We start from the raw sequence: 20737 nt of genomic DNA, 5'->3' as shown, positions 1-20737 counted from the left end.
GCCTCTGAATTGCAGATTTTAATTTGCAAATTTGCTATTTCTTTCAGCAGTGGAGAAACAGCTGTTATAGAGTTCCACTCATTTGAGAGGGAATTTTTCTCCTAATATCTGCATTCATGAGATGCAGATTATGCTGATATGGCAATCATTTATTTCTGTTCCAAATTGCCATTGAGCTGATGGTGAGCCACTGCGGTATCTTTGCTGAAGACACTTCCACAAAAGCATTAGGTAAGGATTGCAGATTCTGATGCAGCAATTTTGACTATTTGACTTGGAGGAGATCTTACAATTTGTTGTGTTCTCATGTGCCCTAGTTCACGGTTTTGGAGATTCTGTCAAAGATACCTTGGTGTCTTTGTATACATTTCTGTCAAAGATACCTTGGTACCTTGGTATCTTTGACAGAATCTCCAAAACCGTGAACTAGGGCACAAATTATAGTCTCCCTTGTTGGAAATGCTCTTTGCCTGTCACTTGTGTGGCACGAGTATTACATTGCCACTTATTAGGCCTACCCTGAATGTTATCCGGGTCATATTTTATATGCAGGTATAGACTTTTTAATTTGGTGAGGAGTTGCAAACAGAACCAAACAATATGTTATCAGAGGATCTCTCATTTCTGAAATGATGATGGAATGGAAGCCACTAATTTAGCGATTAAAAGTAGTTAGACCTAGTAAACTGCCCTGAGGAAATCTTGTAGCAATATCTGTTATAAGGTGAAGCAGATTCTTTTCTCTGTCTGTTTTTTTCACTAACTATGTTAGCCATAGGTAGCTCTCTCACCTCTAAGACAGAAGGTAGTGACTTCAAATCCCTTTCCAGACATTTGGATACAAAACCCAGGCCGACACTCCAATGATTCCATAGGGGGTTAATAGATTTTTAATATGTTTGATTGCCTTGCTATTGTATTTGAGTGGCACAATGGCACAGCTAATGGAGGTGCTGCCTCACAGTTCTGGCAACCCGGGTTCAATCCTAACCTCTGGTGATGTCCGTGTGGAGTCTGCACATTCTCTTTGTGACTGCATGGATGCTCCAGTTTCCTCCACATCCCAAAGATGGGCAGATTGATAGCTTAATTGGCCATTGTAAAATGCTCCTGGTGTATAGGTGAGTATCGGGTCTGAGAGAATCAATGGGAATACTGAGAAAAATTAAAATGGGATTTGCGTAAATGGGTGCTTGATGGCCAGCCAGGACTCAGAGGGCTGAAGGCTCTGTTACCATGCTGTATTATTCTCTGACTAAAGTTAGTACTATTTAGGCTTGAGAAGATGAGGACAGGTTTTGTCCTTTCCTAAAGAACAATAGTGGACCAGAAGGGGGTTTATGATGGTCACATGGGCACAATTACTGGTGATTTTTTAATTCTAGATTTAATTAACTGAATTCAGAATCTCCAGCTGCCATGGTGGGGTTTAAATTCATGTCTCCAGATCAACGGTCCAGAAACATAACTGCTGAATTACTGCAAGTAATTAATATCCAGGTGATCAGATTTCACATACAGCATCTAATGAACAGATGCACTGGTAAAGGATTAAAATCAGATTACCTGTCAGTTCTTCATCTGCAAAATACATGAAATATTTTAAAAAGGAAGCAAACTGATTAATATCACAGCTACTGGAATAACATAAAACAGGTGCACCTTTCACACTGACTTCATTTCACTTTAAAATAATCCAAACCTTTCAATATTCAGTCCCACAAAAACAGGAAACTAGAATTTATATTGTTAATTAACAAACAGCAGTTGCACCGGGAAATCTTACAGATCCTTGGAGAGAGATGAATGAAAAGCATTTTATTCTTTGTGGGTCTGCGTGAAATCTGACAAGGCTTCTATTCAGATGTAGTCAAGTAAATGTTGGCATCACTTTATTTGTAATTTTTCACCTACTCAATAGAAATATTTAATCTATCTCAAGTGATTCATTTAGGTACTTCCTGGAAATTTCCTAAAGATTCCACAATCCTTTGTTAGCAATACATTTAAATCCAGCCAGCTTGTTGCAAAATCTGATTCTAGCTAAATTTTTATTTTATGAAACAATGATAGCTAATGCAAGCTACAACAAATCAGAAAAGTCTAAATGAGGCACATTTGCAAATTGTCACCAGTTGATTGGCTTATTAACAGCAGCAAATAAAGGGAAGGCAGGTATAAGCAGAATGGCCATTTTGAGAGCAGCCATTGTTGTAGTGGACCAGTGTTAGAGTGGGGGTGTTGAGGCTTTGGTGAAAGAGGTTCTGGTAAGTTCCTTTCTTAGCTTTGGTGTTGCCTTTAGTGCCAGGCTGGAGTAGTGAGAATGGCTCCAGGGTCAGTGGTATGTTCAGCTTGTGAGATGTGGGAGTTCTGGGAGACATGCAGTCTCCCTGATAACTGCATCTGCATGAGGTGCATCCAGCTGCAGCTCCTTATAGGCTGTGTTAGGGAACTGGAGCTGCAGCTGGATGACCTTTGGCTTCTATGGGATAATGAGGAGTACATAGATAAGAGCTACAGGGAGGCAGTCACTCCTAAGATGCAGGAGGCATGTAGCTGGGTGACTGTCAGGAGAAGGATGGCGAATAGGCAGGTAGTGCAGAGTACCTGTGTGGCTGTTCCCCTTATTAACAGGTATACTGGGGGGTGCAGGGAATGACCTACCAGGGGAAAGCCACAGTGACCAGGTCTATGGTGCTGAGCCTGGTTGTGTGGTGCAGAAGAGGAGGGTGGTAGTGATAGTGGATTCCATAGTAAGGGGGGCTGATAGGAGATTCTGTGGATGTGAAAGAGACTCCTGGATGGTATGTTGCTTTGCAGGTGCTAGGGTCAGGGATGTCTTGGATTGGGTCCACAGCATTCTGAAGAGGGAGAGTGAACAGCCAGAGGTTGTGGTACATATCGGTACCAATGACATAGGTAGAAGTGATGTGGTCCTGAAGAGGGACTATAGGGAGCTAGGTAGGAAGCTGAAAAGCAGGATCTCAAGGGTAGTAATCTCTGGATTGCTGCTTGTGCCACTTGCTAGTGAGGGTAAGAATAAATGATTTGGCAGATGAATGTGTGGCTGAGGAATTGGTGCAGGGGGCAGGGTTTCTTCTGGGGCAGGTATGACCTGTACAAAAGGGATGGGTTAAACCTGAACTGGAGGGGGGTCAATATTCTTCTGGGCAGGTTTGCTAGAACTGTTGGGGAGGGTTTAAAATAGTTTGGCAGGGGGATAGGAACCAAAGTGATAGGTCAGAGGTTGGTGCATTTAGTGTACAAGTAGACAGAGTGCAGGAAGACTGAGGAAGGATAGGCATGTGAAAGGGCAAAATTGCAGTCAGTTGGATGGGCTGAAGTGTATCTACTTTAATGTGAGAAGTATCAGGAACAATGGTGATGAGTTTAGAGCATGGGTAAGTATGTGGAACTATGATGTGGTGGCCATTACAAAGACTTGGCTGTTGCAAGGGCAGGAATGGCTGTTGGATATTCTGGGGTTTGGATGTTTCAAAAGGGACAGGGATGGAGGTAGAGGTGGGGGAGTGGCTTTGCTGATCAGGGACGGTGTCACAGCTGTAGAAAGGATGTCCTGGAGGGATCATCTACTGAGTCAGTGTGGGTGGAAGTCAGAAATGGGAAGGGAACAGTCACACTATTGGGAGTATTCTACAGATCACCCCCCCCCCCCCCCCACTGTAGCAATAGAGATGCTGATGAGCAGATTGGGAGGCAGATTTTGGAGAGGTACAAAAATAACAGGGTTGTTGTCATGGGTGATTTCAACTTCCCTAATATTGATTGGCACACCTTTAGTGTAAAGGGGATAGATGGGACAGAGTTTTTTAGGTGTGTACAGGAAGGATTCCTGACACAGTATGTGGTGAGGCCATTCTGGACCTGGTACTAGGCAATGAGCCTGATCAGGTTTCAGATCTCTGTGGGAGAGCATTTTGGAGATAGTGACCACAACTCCTTGACCTTTACCATAGCCTTGGAGAGTGATAGGAGCAGATGATGTGGAGAAGTATTTAACTGGGGGAGGGGGAAATATCATGCTATTAGGCAGCAACTTAGTGTAAATTGGGAACAGATGTTCTTGGGGAAGTGCACAGTGGAAATGTGGAGGTTGCTTAGGGAGTAGTTGCATGGGGTTCTGGATAGGTTTGTCCCATTGAGGTGGGGTAAGGATGGTAGAGTGAAGGAACTGTGGTTGACGAGATGTAGAATATCTCTTCAGGAGGAAGAAGGAAGCTTGCCCAAGGTTTAGAAAGCATAGATCAGACAGGGCTCTGGAGAATTACAAGGTAGCCAGGAGGGAATTAAGAATGGACTTAGGAGAGCTAGAAGGGGGCATGAGAAGTCCTTGGTGAGTAGGATCAAGGAAAACCCTAAGGCATTCTACACACGTGAAGAATAGGAGGATGACTAGAGTGCGGGTAGGACTGATTAGAACTAAGAGGAAACGTACCTGGAGTTGGAAGAGGTAGGGGAGGTCCTTAATGAATATCTCAGTATTCACCAGAGATAGACCTTGATGTTTGTGAGGATGGTGTACAACAGGCTGATATGCTGGGGCATGTCAACATGAGAAAAGAGGATGTGCTGGAACTTTTGAAAAACATTAGGATAGATAAGAAACTGGGGCTGGATGGGATATATCTAAAATTATTACTGGAAGTGGGGGAAGAGACTGCTGCACCTTTGGCGATGATATTTGCATCCTCACTGGTGCCAGGAGTAGTGCCAGATGATTGGAGGGTGGCAAATGTTCCTTTGTTTAAGAAAGAGAGTAGGGATAACCCTGGGAATTACAGATCAGTGAGTCATACTTCAGTGGTGGGCAAGTTACTGGAGAAGATTCTTAGACAGTATTTATGGGCATTTAGAGAAGCATAGGCTGATTAGGGACAGTCAGCATAGCTTTGTGAGAGACAGGTTGTGCCTCACAAGCCTGATTGAATTCTGAGGATGTGACAAAGCACATTGAAGGTAGAGCAGTGGATGATGTGTACATGGAAGGCTCATTCAGAAAGTCAGGATGCATGGGATCTAGGGAAACTTGACTGTGTGGTGGTAGATGGGGTGTATTCTGCCTGGATGTCGGTGACCAGTGGTGTTCCACAGGGATCTGGTCTGGGACCCCTGCTCTGTGATTTTTATAAATGACTTGGATGTGGAAGGGTGGGTTAGTAAGTTTTCTGATGATACAAAGGTTGGTGTTGTGGATAGTGTAGAAGGTAGCTGGAGATTACAACAGGATATTGATAGGATGCAGAGCTGGGCTGAGAAGTGGCAGATGGAGTTCAACCTCAAAGTATGAAGTGATACACTTTAGGAGCTCGAATTTGAAGGCAGAATACAAGGTTAATGGCAGGATTCTTAGCAGCATGGAGGAAGAGGGATCTTGGGGTCAATGTCCATAGATCCCTCAAGGTTGCTGCGCAGATCGATAGGGTTGTTAAGGTGTAAGGTGTTAAGGTCATTATTCTGGGTATTGAGTTCAAGAGCCACAAGGTAATGTTACAGCTCTATAGAACTCTGGTTAGACCACACTTGGAGTATTGTGTTCAGTTCTGGTCACCTTCACATAGGAAGGATGTGGAAGCTTTAGAGAGGGTGCAGAGGAGATTTACCAGGATGCTGCCTTTGATTGGAGAGCATGCCTTATGAGGATAGGTTGAGTGAGTAAGGACTTTTCATTATCTAGATCATTATCAATCAAAAAGATTGAAGTCAGTCCCCTGACAGATGCTGGTTTTCCCTGAACTATGAAAAGTTTGTCTCTTTTTATTTTGAGTAAAAGCTTGTAGTATTATGGCTAATGCTACAATATCCTCCTCAAATCCCCACCTTCCAATATGGCAACTTTTAAAGTGCATAACTCAAGAATTATAATTGCTTAATTTTCTTAATTATTCCTACTGAATTAATCCTATCCTTACCAATGTGTATTTTTTTCCATTTCCCTCCTTGATCAGTGTCGCCATTATATGGGGTCATTTATCTGGTGGCAATTTTGGAAGATCACATTGAAGAAATTCATTTACTTCCAATCTGGGAATGGAAAAGAACTGGCAGTTAGGGTAACCAAATGTCATGCCAGGTTTAAGAATAAACCTTGCCATAATATTAAGAGGCTGAAAGCCCTATTAGCTATTTATATTTCACTGTTTGCAAGTATGATAACAGTTAATATAATGTGGTGATATCACTGAGCAATGATCTGAGTATTGCTGGCTTCAATGTTTACCACTTTGCATTGTTGGTCTATTTGAACAGCATAATGAAATGCCCATAGGGAAATTAGCAGCTATTGTTAGTCTGTGCACTAAGAACCTCCTATTTTGTTTGTTTGTCTTTTTTTTGCTCCCTTTCTCTTTCTCATGGATTAAACTAGGGCAACTATGCATAGTGCACAGTGATGGAGCACAATCTTTCAGGAATTCTCCATGTGCATTTGGGTAATCTGATTGTGAATCCTGTGCCAGATTAGATTTTGTATGGAATCCACAATTCATTAACTTCAATGGAGAATTTACAGGTGCAAGGAAAGTAAGTTATGTTTTTAATCACTCATGTTTGCTCTTGGTTTTTGAATACCTTTTTGGTGAATTATTTTTTAAATCAAATGATATTTTACATTTAATTATTCAGTTTTAATAGATTAGTGATTTGACAGCTGTGAGCAATGGTTTGTAGTTTGAGAGATTGTTCTCAGCTGTTGTGAGCAGGGGTTACTCTGACCATGCGAGGCCTTGTCAGATGTGACGTGGACACTATATGCCAGCAATTTCATCCTCACTGAAGTGAACAATCTACCTGTAGGCCAAATACATATCTTAGCACTGAGTCTGGCCAGTTTGAAGTCAACAAGTTTCAGGATATTATTTCATTATTCATCTACCTTAAGCCCCATTTGTAAAGTCCACAATGCATTCAGTTATATGGATTTTTCTATTCATGCATCTTCTAGAGAATTATGGACAAGAAATCAATTGTGCAGTGCTGTCTATTTCAGTAACAACCACTTTCAGATTGCTCCACATCACTCAAGAAATTTGACCAGACAATTGCTAGCTTAAGTCAAGTTTTGTATAACTGATGCAATATCCACACCAAACATGTATCCAATGACTTCATTCCTCATGCAACACCTACAGGCAGCATTGAATGAGTCCACTTTTTCCCCTGGTTATTCCCAGTATATTTAATAGTACAGTACCACAACTAGGACATAAGTAAATAGGAGCAGGAGTAGCTCGCTCAGTATGAGCATGATCTGCCCAGGATTCATTACCTCTTCCATGCCAGTTCCCCAAAGCTCAGACATTTTTTGAAAGATCAGGGAACTATTTACTCTTTAAATACCCCCAATGATTAAGTCTCCACCTCTGTGGTAGAGAATTCCAGAGATTCATCACCACTGCAAGAGGTTTCTACACACCTCAGTTTTAAGTAAACACCCATCATCCTATAACTATGTACCCTTGCTCAAGATTCTCCCACGAGTGGGAAGATCTCCAAACTATCATGGCCTCTAAGGATCTTAGATACTTCATTCTTATCTCCAGAGAATATAGATCTAATTTCTTCAGCCTCTTGTGATGGGAGAAACTGTTCATCCCAGTAATTAACCTAGTGAATATCTTTTGATCTTCCTCCAATGCCATTATTTCTTAAATAAGGGCACCAAAACTGCACAGTACTCTGAGTGTGGCCTCACCAGTACCATGAACAATTGGGAGAAAAGTGTAGAATGTAGGCAAGTCATCTTTTCTACATTCTATCATTTGAGCTCCCTCTCAACCCTCCACTGCACCAGCATCCCTCACCCATTAACCTCACCTTCTGGTCATCTGAAACCCAAATTCTGACCTGCCTGCTTGTTTCTTGCCCTAACCCTCCTGATTACCTATTTCCTGACCACCACCTTACCCATCACTGATCAAGATACCAACCACCCTCCCCACCCATCCCTGTCTCACCCAGGACCCTGCTACCCATGAAGGAAACTTTGTAACAATTATCAGTAATTATTCTCAATAATACTGCTGGTAAGAAACCCTTTTTTAGTCATGCTTAACAATTGTTCCCCATGCTCCTCCAGTGCCCCAAAGCATTCACATTATCAAAACCATTGTATAACATTTATTTCACTTCTCCATCACTGACAATTAGATTGCCTCTTCAGCCCAGAGCAACCCTGCTCTCCCTTTAACCATTCTTTTGGTTTTCATACACTCCAATGGTTTTTAAAAGTATATGTTATCTGCTTGCCTACATTTATTTTCCCATTTAATTCCTCAACTCACTTGTCAACTTGCCTTTGATATTACTCAAGATTATCTTTGTTATTGGTACCTTTAACTTAAAGTTACTTAGAAAGAAGTATGTCTAACTTCTGATATTATCCACTGACTTGAACTGCACTTCAGTTTAACACCTGAACTGTCTCAACTAGAGTGGTGAAGGAACACTATTTTCAGAGCTTGTCCTTTGGATTAAGGTTTGATCAAATGAACATTTGAGATTTCATGGTACTACCATGCTTTGAGCAAAACAATTTCCATGTCTGTCCACATCAGGACAATAAATGTACTGCAAGGTAGTTGTTAGTGACACACTGTGGGCAAGTTGTGTTTAAACACTGCACTGGATCATGTTTAATCCAGCCTGCTGCCTGCATTTGCCCTCTTGTGCTATTGTCTCTGATGCCATTTAAAAACTGTTTGAACAGATCTATTTTTCTTGGTGGATAAAAACAGCTGTAAGTGCTAGAAATTAATCAAAAACATTAATCTTAAAAATGAAATAAACACCTACCTGCACTACCTTTTCAATCAAGTTTGGTGATCCCATTCAAATGTATGGAGATTGCTAGCCATCTCTGCTATAAAACTGAGTTGCTAGATGCAAACTGGATCCTGACCCACAGCTCAGGATGTTGGTGTTCTGTCCTGACACAGGATGCTGAGCACAGTTTGGGAAGAGGATATTAAATGCTAGGCTTGTGTCTGCAAGAATTTAGAAGAATGAAAGAGGATTTGATTGAAGCATGCAAGGTCCTGTCAGTCTTGATAGGGTTGATGTAAAAAGGATGTTTCTTCTTGGGGGAGCATTTAGAACTTGGGTCACTGCTTAAAAATAAGGTGTTACTCATTCAATTGAGTATTGCATTCAATTCTGGTTGTCCCATTATAGGAAGGATGTGGAGGCTTTGGAAAGGATGCAGAAGAAGTTTACTAGGATGCTGCCTGGATTAGAGGGCAGATAAATTAGGAGAGTTTGGATAAACTTAGATTGTTTTCTCTGGAGCAGCAGAGCCTGAGGGGAGACCTGACTGAAGTTCATAAGATTGAGAGGCATTGGAAAAAGTAGATAGTTAGTATCTTTTTCCCAGGGTTTAAATCTCTAGTATGGGAGCATGCATTTAAGGTGAGAGGGGGAAGTTCAAAGGAGAACTGGGGCAAGTTTTTTTTTTAGTGGTGGGTGCCTGGAAGGTGCTGCCAGGGGTGGTGGTGGAGGCAAATATGACAACCATTTAGGAGGCTCTTCGATAGGCACATGAATATATGGAGAATGGAGGGATATGGACCTTGTGTAGGCAGAAGGGATTAGTTTAGTTAGGCATTTAATTACTAGTTTTATTAGTTCAGCACAACATTGTGGGCCAAAGGGCCTGTTCCAGTGCTGCACTGTTCTATGTTTGAAGATGGAGGGGAGGGCAACTTTTTTTCTTAGTGTTGCAAGTCTTTGATACTGTCTTCCTCAAAGCACAGTGGAAGAAGGGTATTTGACTATTTCTAAAGCAGAAATATATTAGATGAGCAAGTGAGTGAAAGCTTACTGGGAATAGATGGAAATCAGATCAGTCATTATTAAGTGGCACAGAAGGCTCGGGGCTGAATGGTCTACTTCTGCTCCTAATTTGTCTGTTCATATGTTGTGTGTGCTAGTATCTCTTCAGAACCATTGACTGAAGATCAGTATATTCCTACCCATTATACTTGGTTTCTATTTGATTGGAACTTTATTACTGAAAGAACTCCAAGAAATGAAGTATTTCTTGCACATTGTTTAAGAATATGCAATTAATTCCAATGTATGGTGCAATGCAATATGAAAGCTTTTGACAGGTTATGGGGATGGGATAGATGACAAAGCATGAGACCCCATGCTAGGCTGTCCCTCATGGTGCCTCTTAAGCAGTAGAAGCAGAAGGAATGCTTCAATGAACAACTTAATGGCATTTCCCACTGAGCTCCCTGGTGGCTGCCTGGCTGTGGTTACAATTGCCCTCCATGACTAGGAAAATGCACTGGAGTAAAGAGCCAAGGAAAGAGGGGATAGCTTTTGCCTCTGAGCCCTCTGTCTCTTTGATGTGGCAAATGAAATAGGGCCAGCATCGCAGACTGCCTCGGAATGCATGTGCATGGCATTGATAATGAGAACGTATTATTGGCTGCTGCGTATAGTATGGATGCTGAAGGAACAAGAAGGCCATGCACATGTACAGCCTGACACATCTCAGGTGTGCAGAATGTCCTCCAAACTTCAGGGAAGATCACAACATGAAAAAATTTACATGCCTGTGCTGTTTGCTGCATTTTCTCTTGAGCCAAGAGCATCTATGGCTTTCCACATGCACCATTGTTTTGTCAATTGAAAGTGATGTCTTTTATCATTGCTATTGATGGAATGATAGAGGCTAAAGATTATGCCCACTGTAACCACTACCTCCATTGAGTGGTCTGGGCATGTATACACGCCTGGAGCTCTGCACCTAGGGTGAAAAGTCTCTCTGAACAATGCAAATGAAAATATTAGTATCAGAAGACTCCTGAGGGTAAGATCCTCCTGGCTAGCTGTCCACTTTTGGCTTCTGTGAGGAAGCCTTGTCTTTGGCTTCTGTTCTGCTCCCGGTTGTGCTGGAAGCAGAGTGGGACCTTAAGAGTCTTGAATTTAAATTAACAAAAGGCAACTTTCACAGGCTTCACAGAAAGTTGCTCCAAAACTTCCATCAGCAGCCCTCAGATTGTTCAATATAATGATTCCCCAGGAAACCCACAAGTAAATGAAGATGCCGTTAAGCAGAACAGATCCAGGGCAGGTCCCTACTCTTCAGAGCTGCTTTCCAGTGTGTAGTCTGCATAGTATTTTCCTATATGAGAATTGATTTTACAAGGGTGGTATCAACTGATTTTTACAGAAGGGTTGGCATCAGCCCATGTAGTCTGTGTGCTTCATGCATTACCTGTATGAAAACACACAAATACATGTTGCATTATCTACCTCATACACTGAGGAAGAATCAATTTTAATCATTTACATGTAAAATAAATGTGCCACAATTGAATTTAAGTTGTTTTCATTAATATTGTTTCCAGTATTAATAGAATTCTAGTACTGATCATCAAGGGGATACACTGTGCATGCAGTACCCTTTGCTTTATAATAACATTATATAATTAGTTTTAAGCATGTACATATAATTGAGTAATCATAAATCTGAACAGGTCAATAACATTTCTATTAGCTGATTTAATATTCAGATTCAAAATAATATTTCTGAGCATAAAATTATTTCATGAAGTTTTCCATCATTTACCTCATGATGCAGATTTTCTAAACCTTGCAAGCCATTTTATTAGATTAACAGCCTTTTGTCTGATCAATCACTCTCAATGAACTTTTGGCTGAAGGTATTCATCAAAGCAGTATTGTGTAATGAAATCTAGTTTTACCCTGTTTATTTAACCACAAACAGTGGAAAAGCTGCCTAAAGACTTCAAATTTGGTTGTCACCAGCATATTCATATCAGTCATCTGTAGCTAAATATGTAATTATTTTACCTGTGGAGCCTCTTCATATGCTTCAGGTTCAATTTCACCTTCTGGTTCCATTGTAGTTTCCCCTAAGATTTCTTCAACAGCTTCTTGCCCAAACTCTTCAGGCTGTCATAAGAGGAAAAAAATTCATTCATAAGTTTATATTAATGGGAAGATGCAATTAAAATGGCTATTTTAACACAGCACACAAGGAGGATACCATCCACTTGTATTTTCAGAAGGCACTCATAAAGATCCACGTGGAAGTGTTGAAGGCAGTAATTGCAGTGAAAGGATAAAATTAAAAATTGGTTTAACAATTTAAAGCAAGGTGTTTAAGATCTCTACCAGTAAATCATGAGCAATTGAAATGCTGCATGAATCTATTTTGAATCTTATTTCTTAAGAGCAAATATTTGGCACTAGATGTAAAATCTTTGCATATTACTAGTTTTGGACTTTTAATCATTTTTATTAATTTCCAGGTTGCTGGCAAGAACAGTATTATTATGCATTCCTGATTGCCTTTGAGAATGTGGTGGTGAGCTGCCACCTTCAACTACTGCTGGTCTTCTGAAGAAGGTATTCCCATAGTACTGTTGGGATGAGAGTTCTAAGATTAAGGCTTGATGATTCATTTCCAATTCAGAATGATGTGCCACCTGGATTTAATTGGCAGTGTTCCCATGCACTGCTGCTCTTGTCCTTGATTGCAGGTGCTGTTAGAGTAGACTGGATGGTGTCCAGAATCTTGAGTTGTTGGAGCTGTATTCATCCAGCTAAGTAGAGATTCCATCTCACTCCTGACTTGTGTATTGCAAACAGTGGAAAGGCTTGGAGTGTGACTAGGTGAGTCAAACACAAAGATTGTCGAAGCTCAATCATCTCAGCCCTAGGACATCATTGAAAGAATTCCTTGGGGCTGTGTTAGGCCTAACCATCTTCAACTGCTTCACCAATGATCTTCCCATCGTAGGGTCAGAATTGGGGACAATGTTCAATTCTACCTGCAACTTCTCAACAAATTAGCCAGTACATTCATGTTGCAAGACCTAGACAACATTGAAGCTCCACAAGTGCTGGAGAATTAACAACAAGAGTCAATCTAACCACCTAGCCTTGACACTCAATGTCATTACCACTGCTACGTGTCCCAGCATTAACATCCTATGGTCACCATTAACCAGATGCTTCTAAACATAAATGCAATGGCTGCAAGAACAAGTTAGCCTTTGATGCCCACTGACTTCTGTTTTAACAGGCCACATTGATGCCACACTCAGTAAACTGCTGCATTGATGTCAAGGGCAATCATTCTTATCTGGCTTCTGGAATTCAGCTCCTTGGTCTATGTGTGGACCAAGGCTGTGATATTGTCTGGAGTGGAGTATAGGGGTCATGGCGAAACCCAAACTGGGCATCAGTGAATCAGTTATGGTGAATAAATGCTACTTGATAACACTGTCAATGACATCATATTGTAGAATGATAAGAATTAAATAATTCTTGAGAATAATTATCTGTATTTATCATCTTTGTTCCCTCTGCTTGTTAACATACCTCTAAGACAGGTGCAAGTTTGTCAGGTTTCAATAAAAGTTAATATTCAAGTAAATGCTGTACAATCATGATTAACCTCAAACATTTACCAATACTTTTGCAGACCCATTAAATAAATGGATAAGGACTACGCTATGACCTTGTTCTATGTTTCTAAATAGAGAAGTGTTACAAGTAAAATCTTGTGTTAATTTGCACACAGATTCAGATGGGTATTGCACAATAAAAGCAGTGGGCATAACCTTCAGCAAATTAGTCACAACTCATTGATGTATGATTTTAGATACCAAATCCAACAAATGCAGATATTAGTTCCCTTAAATAACTGCAAAAAGGCATCACTTTCTTTTCCTTTCACATCATGTTGTCTCTCTGAATGTTTGTTTTTTTTCATTGCTCATGCTTGCTAATTGAAAATCTGAGGCTGCTTTTTCTTCAGATTACTACCCTAAGGAAAAATTCATGAGTTTACAGCAAGAAATACTATCTCACTATATATTAAAGCACTCTGTCCCTTTATTTCCTGATGTAATAGAGCAGTTTAATTTTAATGTCAAGTAGTCTTAAATGTGCAAACATGGTAACATTAGTCTGATTTTTGATTTGTGAATAGTATAAAAGGTGACAATCTTTGGTCCAATCTAAGGAGATAATAGAAGCATGTGGTTTTGATTCATTTGAATATAAATTGGGTAACTTTCATATGGGAAATTATATTAAAGGCCACAACACATGTGATCTGTGGCATGGTGTAGCATCTGGGAGCAGGAAGAGACTTTGACTTTTGGTTCCCATCACTATAGTTTTCTGCACTTTAAATCTGGGACTCTTGTTGGCAGAGGAAGATGTATATATTTAGCATATTTAATTACCAAGATGTCTTAAATTGTTTTACAACTAATATAGGGTATTAAGTAACTGTACAGTCATATCACTAACATTGCTAATTTAATCCATTTGTTCTGATTGTGACAGCCACTTTCTTACCTACTACTTTCTTAACTACTAGCCTGTACTGGTTTACTTTCACCTCTGGGCTAATGTAATACAGTCATTGTTATGTAGGAAACAAAGCAGCCAATTTACACACAGCAGGTTTCTACAAAAAAGCAATGAGATAATGACCAGATGGTTTTGTTTAACTAATGTTGATCAAGGTACAAGTAATGGCAAGTACACTGGAGGTGATAACCCTGTTTTTCTTCAAAGTATCTCAGGATCTAATTTCTTTCTGAGCATGGACAAGGCCTCTGTTTACTACTTCATCTGAAGGACAGATCCTCTAGCAGTAGAGCACTCCCTTTAACCCTGAGTTTAATGCTCAAGGTAGGATTTAGTTCCACAGCTGTCTAATTCAGAGGTGGGAATGTGACGATCTGAGAATTTGGCAATACAACTGCTGTCAAGTGGCTGCTACTATTGTATAAGCTAAATTAGACTATTTTGTTTCAGATACTGAATTCTGCATTCCTATGTGTGCCAATGGAAATTAGACTCAATCATGAATTTGTGAAGTCATCCTGAATGTGCACACTTTTTTAAAACAAAAATAGGCAGCAATCATAAGCCAGGTGATAAATTGAAGACATTTAAGACAGAAAGATGTTTCTTTTGGCTACAGGGAATCAGGAGTTATGGGGAACAGGCAGGAAAGTGGACTTCTGATCAGCCCTGATATTACTGGATAGCAGAGGAGACTCGAGGAACATACTATACAACTTGTACCTACTCCTATGTCTTATGGTCTTGTATTCAGCTGTTCTCACTTGCTTAAGCAGGGCTAAAATGAAAGACATTGGTGATCGGAGCCTGTCACCTGCAGCCCCTGTTGAGTTCAGCAATTCTCCTGGATGTCCTTTGTGCATATCCTTAATGAAGAATTCACTGACCAAGAGTGACCTTGACCTGATCACTGCCATGGCCTCATCTGACCTTTTTGTGCCAGTTGGGTGGGTTTGACTAAGTCTCACCCAAATTGATGACAAGTCCATGCATCCAGCTTTGCCATCTGTTAAAGTTGTAAAGTGTTCTTGACATTCAGGAGCAATTAAAGTAATTGAAAATGAAATAAACATTTAAACAATTTAAAAATGATTGAAAATTAAAGTATATTATCACCTGAAAAGATTCAATGAATTTCTAAAGGAATAAAAGCATTACTGTAAACAAATTCAGGTGTAAAAATCAATAAACTGTAGATACTGTTAAAATAAAAATCTAAATTAAATGGCAACTCCTACATTCTTTGGTCAATGTTGAACATAGAACAGTACAGTACAGGCCCTTTGGCCCACAATGTTGTGCTGACATTTCATCCTGCTCTAAGATCTATCTAACCCTTCCCTCCCACATAGCCCTCCATTTTTCTATCATTCATGTGTCTATCTAAGAGTCTCTTAAATGTCCCTAATGTATTAGCCTCCATTACCTCTGCTGGCAGTGTTCCACACACCCACCACTTGACTTTTTAAAAAAAACTTGCCTCTGACATCCCCTTATACCTTCCTCCAATCACCTTAAAATTATGACCCCCCCCCCCTCCTTGTGTTAGCCATTTTCATCCTGGGAAAAAGTCTCTGATTGTCTACTTGATTTAAGCCTCTTGTACACCTCTATTGAGTCACCTCTCATCCTCCTTTGCTCCAATGAGAAAAGCCCTAGCTCACTCAATCTATCCTCATAAGACATACTCTCCTATCCAGGCAACATCCTGGTAAATCTCCTCTGCACCCTCTCTAAAGCTTCCACATCCTTGCTATAATGAGGTGACCAGAACTGAACACAATACTCAGTGTGGTCTAACCAGAGTTCTATAGAGCTGCAACATTACTTCACGGCTCTTGAACTCAATACTTTGACTAATGAAGGCCAACCCACCATATGCTGCCTTAACAACCCCATCAACCTAGAGGGATAGATGGATGTTGACCCCAAGATCCCTCTGTTCCTCCACACTGCTAAGAGTCCTGCCATTAACCTTATATTCTGCCTTCAAATTCGATCTTCCAATGTGTATCACTTCACACTTTTCTGGATTGAACTCCATCTGCCATGTCTCAGCCCAGCTCTGCATCCTTTCAATATCCTGTTGTAACCTACAGCAACCTTCATGTCATCTGCAAACTTCCCAACCCACCCTTCCACATCCACTACCAGGTCATTTATAAAAATCACAGAGCAGGGGTCTTGGAACAGATCCCTGCGGAACAGCACTGGTCACTGACCTCCAGTCAGAAGACACTCTGTCTACAACCACCTTCTGTCTTCTATGGGTGAGCCAATTCTGAATCCACACAGCCAAGTTTCCCTGGATCCCATGCCTCCTGACTTCCTAAATGAGCTTTCCATGAGGAACCTTATCAAACGCCTTACTGAAATCCATGTACACCACATTCATTGCTTCTTATGTTGATTCTCATTCTTTAACTGCTCCCATTTATTTGTTTATAACTTATCCAATTTTCAGCCCAGATTTACCCTATCAGAAATATCAACCCTCCTCCAAACTCTCTGCACCTTAATATGAATATAAATTCAAGATCTGTTCTGTGCACATGCAGAGCTGCCCATTGTGGCTGGCACTTCATTCATAGGTAATGTTCTACTGGTTAGTTTATGAAGATGGTGTGCTGAATGAATTTCATAGTGCTTTATGATATTTCTAAATTAAAACTATAGTATGCAATGATATACTTACATCTGTGTTACTTTTTATGAACTACTTCTAGAAAGACCTTAAGAATTATATTGAAAATCAAAAAGAACTGAAACAAAAATAGAAAATGCTGGAAACAGGTAGTCGGTGGAAAGAAAAACAGTTAATGTTTCAGGTCAAAGGTGATGCGAGCTAGGGCTTTTCTCTTTGGAGAGAAGGAGGATGAGAGGTGACTTGACAGAGGTGTACAAGATGATGAGGCATAGATCAAGTGGACAGTCAGAGACATTTTCCCAGGGTGACAAATGGCTAACATATAGGGACATAATTTTAAGGTGATTGGAGGAAGGTATAAGGGGGATGTCAAGGGTAAATTTTTTTTTACACAGAGTGGTGGGTGCGTGGAACGCACTGCCGGCAGAGGTTGTGGGGGCAGATGCATTAGGGACATTTAAGAGACTCTTAGATAGACACATGGATGATAGAAAAATGTGGGGCTATGTGGGAGGGAAGGGCTAGATAGATCTTAGAGCAGGATGAAATGTCAGCACAACATTGTGGGCCGAAGGGCCTGTACTGTGCTGTAGTGTTCTATGTTCAAAGACCCTTCATCAAAACTGTCTTTGCATTACTTTATTTCTTTCCACAGATGCTCCCTGACCTACTGAGTGTTTCCAGTATTTTCTGTTTGAGAATTACATTGATAGTTTCAATGTAATTACATTGAACATCCTGATATATTCTGCACATTAATAAAATGTTAATGAAATTCAACATTTTTTTAAACTTTCTTTGCTTTATTCTTATTTCAATTTAAGATTATACATACCTAACAGGAAAAAAAAGCTTGTGTTGGAAAATTTATAAGGAAGCTCAATACTCAAAGGGTCAGTGCAGGTTTGTTTCTCTGGAACTAAGGTTGATGTGAAGGAGAAACAATTTGAAGTGATTAGCAGGAGCAGATGGTGCTAATCATTTGCGGCATGTTTAAGTCATCATTGTTTTCTTTGGAATGGTGGAATCCAATCCAGTCCCGGAAGCCTAACCACTCAGTGAACAGTATTAAGCATGTAAAGGAAAATCTTTTGGCAGTCTTTAGTTAAAAGCAAGAACTAGTCTCTAGCATGAAGTCTATTTAATTGAGCTGGTTGAGCACTTAGTGATGATATTCTCTGAGGCACATCCTCTACTAACTTGAGGAAATTATTCTCTAGGGCACCAAGGGCACAAAGGCCAGAGTAATTGCATTAAAAAAAATTAAATGCAATTCTGTTTTCATTACAAATTATTGTTAAAAGAATTATATCTTGCCTCACCTTGCAGCAGTGGTTGATTGGGTACCTAAAGATCATCACCCAGAAATTTGGATGTATGGCACTTATTTTCAGCACTATGTATATAAAAAACATTCTCCCCCCCCCCCCCCCCAGAGTGGAATGTGATCACAATATTTCCAGCTTGATTGTGCCACTCTGCAAATTCAGCTCCAATTCCAAATTGTACTTGTGTTGATACCATGTTTTCCACATCATAGCAGCATCTGATGGCAAAGTTCTCCTCTGAGGTATTACCACGGATATTAGATCACACTGTTCTGAGGTGAGTCTGTCTCGTATACTCTTAGAACAACAAGGTTTAAATAGTGCTGCATGAGCTAAAGCAATGTGATTTTTCAATAGTTCCCTGCCCAGCTCCAAGAAGCTGAGTCTGACATGTTTCCTTTAAGTTAGTTGCTTACCCGCACTTTTGCAGGCTTCCTACCACCAACCCACAGCCCCTGAGCCTCGGTTAATCTGTCCCCCCACCCCTCCATCCACTGATCTTTTGATCAGTTCAACACTAACCAGTCTTAGGGACTGACAAATCCCGATCCATGATCCTTTTGGGCTGATCCAAGAACCCTCCAGACTTCATAATCTACTACCCATAAACCCAATCCATAAACTGAGAGGCCTCTCATCCTCTGGACCTCACAGACTCTGCCTCACTCCTGGACTTTGCTGTTACTTTTCTTTGCATGTTCCACAATGGGACTGTGTGTATCAGTTAAGGTTGTCCTGCACTGCTTAAAATCATCCTGTACCACTTAAAGGGGAGGTGCAGTGAGGCTGGACCTAACCACTGAGGAAATGATCAATGACACAACTGTATTGTAGAGGGTCGTGGCTGTCACGTGACAACACTGCCCCTACCTGGTTGGAGGACACAACACTGTCAATCAAGGTTTGGCTCCACCCCTGCCCATCAGTGCACACTTGACCATTGGTCTCTTTAAACACCTTTGTATCTGGCCTTGGGCTATTGGCTTGTTTGAACTACCTGGGCTGGACCGCCCCCCCCACCCCCCCAGCCCTCCAGCAGTATAAAGAGTGCCATATGCTTGGTTCTGTCTCTTTTGTCTTCGAGGGATACCAAGGTAAGCTGTGCCTGCACTGAATCAAGGGGTGGCAGTTATCGTATTGACTGTTCCTTGATTGTATGTACCCAGTTTGTTGTGTGTGCATCTCAGCCCGTTGCGATTCCCCCACGTTCATGATCACCAGTGTGCGTGTGTGTATGTGTGTGTTGCTCCTGTTATCTTTTCCCGTGTTTGTTTTTATAAATAAATCATTTTAACTCCAAAGATTGTGTCCAGGGTCCTTGCCCTTCGAGACCTTTTGAATCTGTTTCACAACAACAATATAGGCAAGAATAAGCTCCAAGATTATTGGATACTGCAATGGAGGCAGTGGTGGAGAAGATGGGGAGAAAAGAGTGATATCTTATATCTGCAGCAGACAGTGGGCCTTCCACGGAAGGAGATAGCAATGGAAGTCAATGTTAGGTGTCAAGCGTGTAGATGTTCACAAGACCCAAGGTCCTATAGTCTCACACATGTGGTTAAAGTTGGTTAATCCATTTTCACATGTGATCTTACTAACTTCAGATATTTCTCATTTCTCCCTGACCCTGCACTCATTAACCAACAACCACCACTTGGGAATCATACATAACATTCATAAGCTTCAATTCACTCACACATCTCACACCTTGCATACGTTGCCATTTGATCAACCGTGTCAGCCACATCACCCTAACGTATCACAGGACTCCCATATACATGCCTCATTCTCTTTTGCAGGACAGGGTGAAGCACAAACTGGCTGCAACAAGAGAACCCATGGAAGAATGTTGTGCCTTTCTCCTGTTAGATATCCAAGAAGTGAAACGCGGTCAAGTAGCGGAGCAACAGCATGAAGATTACAATGATCAAGAAGCAGAATCAAATAATTTTTCCCTTGCAGCCATCAGGCCAGATAGATATTGTGTGCTATTCAAAGGAGGGGGTAGAGGTGGAATCTACACATGGTAAAACACTTGGCACGTGTAGATATGGCAAGAAGCAAAAATAGTACAGCTGCTATCAGACTAGTAAGTAAGGTTGAGACACAAGAGACTGTAGATGCAGGAATCTGGAACAACACACAAAGCACTGGAGGAACTCAGCAGGTCCGTCCAGATTTATGGAGGGAAATAGTTGACATTTTGGGTCGAGACCCTTCATCTGGAGTGGAAAGTAAGGTCACTCATCACCAAGTGCAGAGGGCTCAGATAAAGATATTGAAAGGACAATCTACATATGGGGCAAAGGGCCATACACAATGTAATGCTATGTACATTGGGAAGCCCGCTAGAAAGCCAATGGTTAATGTCTAGGAATGGGGA

At 40.9% G+C, this 20737-nt stretch overlaps 1 protein-coding gene and 1 long non-coding RNA gene across 4 annotated transcripts in view; one reads left to right on the top strand and one right to left on the bottom strand.

Moving 5' to 3' along the window:
• sncb (synuclein, beta) overlaps positions 1-20737 on the bottom strand; it is a 54809-nt gene that overhangs the window by 17217 nt on the left and 16855 nt on the right. For all 3 annotated transcript variants that reach the window (XM_052014568.1, XM_052014569.1, XM_052014570.1), the window contains exon 5: positions 11842-11943. In XM_052014568.1, the coding sequence (XP_051870528.1) occupies positions 11842-11943 (102 nt within the window). The remainder of the gene's footprint in view (positions 1-11841; positions 11944-20737) is intronic.
• On the top strand, positions 1844-13429 carry LOC127569737 (uncharacterized). Its single transcript, XR_007956236.1, has 3 exons — positions 1844-2267; positions 12303-12399; positions 12497-13429. It is a non-coding gene; the product is annotated as an uncharacterized LOC127569737 (long non-coding RNA).

This window comes from Pristis pectinata, chromosome 4, assembly GCF_009764475.1.
Source record: "Pristis pectinata isolate sPriPec2 chromosome 4, sPriPec2.1.pri, whole genome shotgun sequence".
Classification (NCBI taxonomy): domain Eukaryota; kingdom Metazoa; phylum Chordata; class Chondrichthyes; order Rhinopristiformes; family Pristidae; genus Pristis; species Pristis pectinata.
Note: the sequence above shows the minus strand (reverse complement) of the source record. Positions and strands in the feature narration are given on the sequence as shown.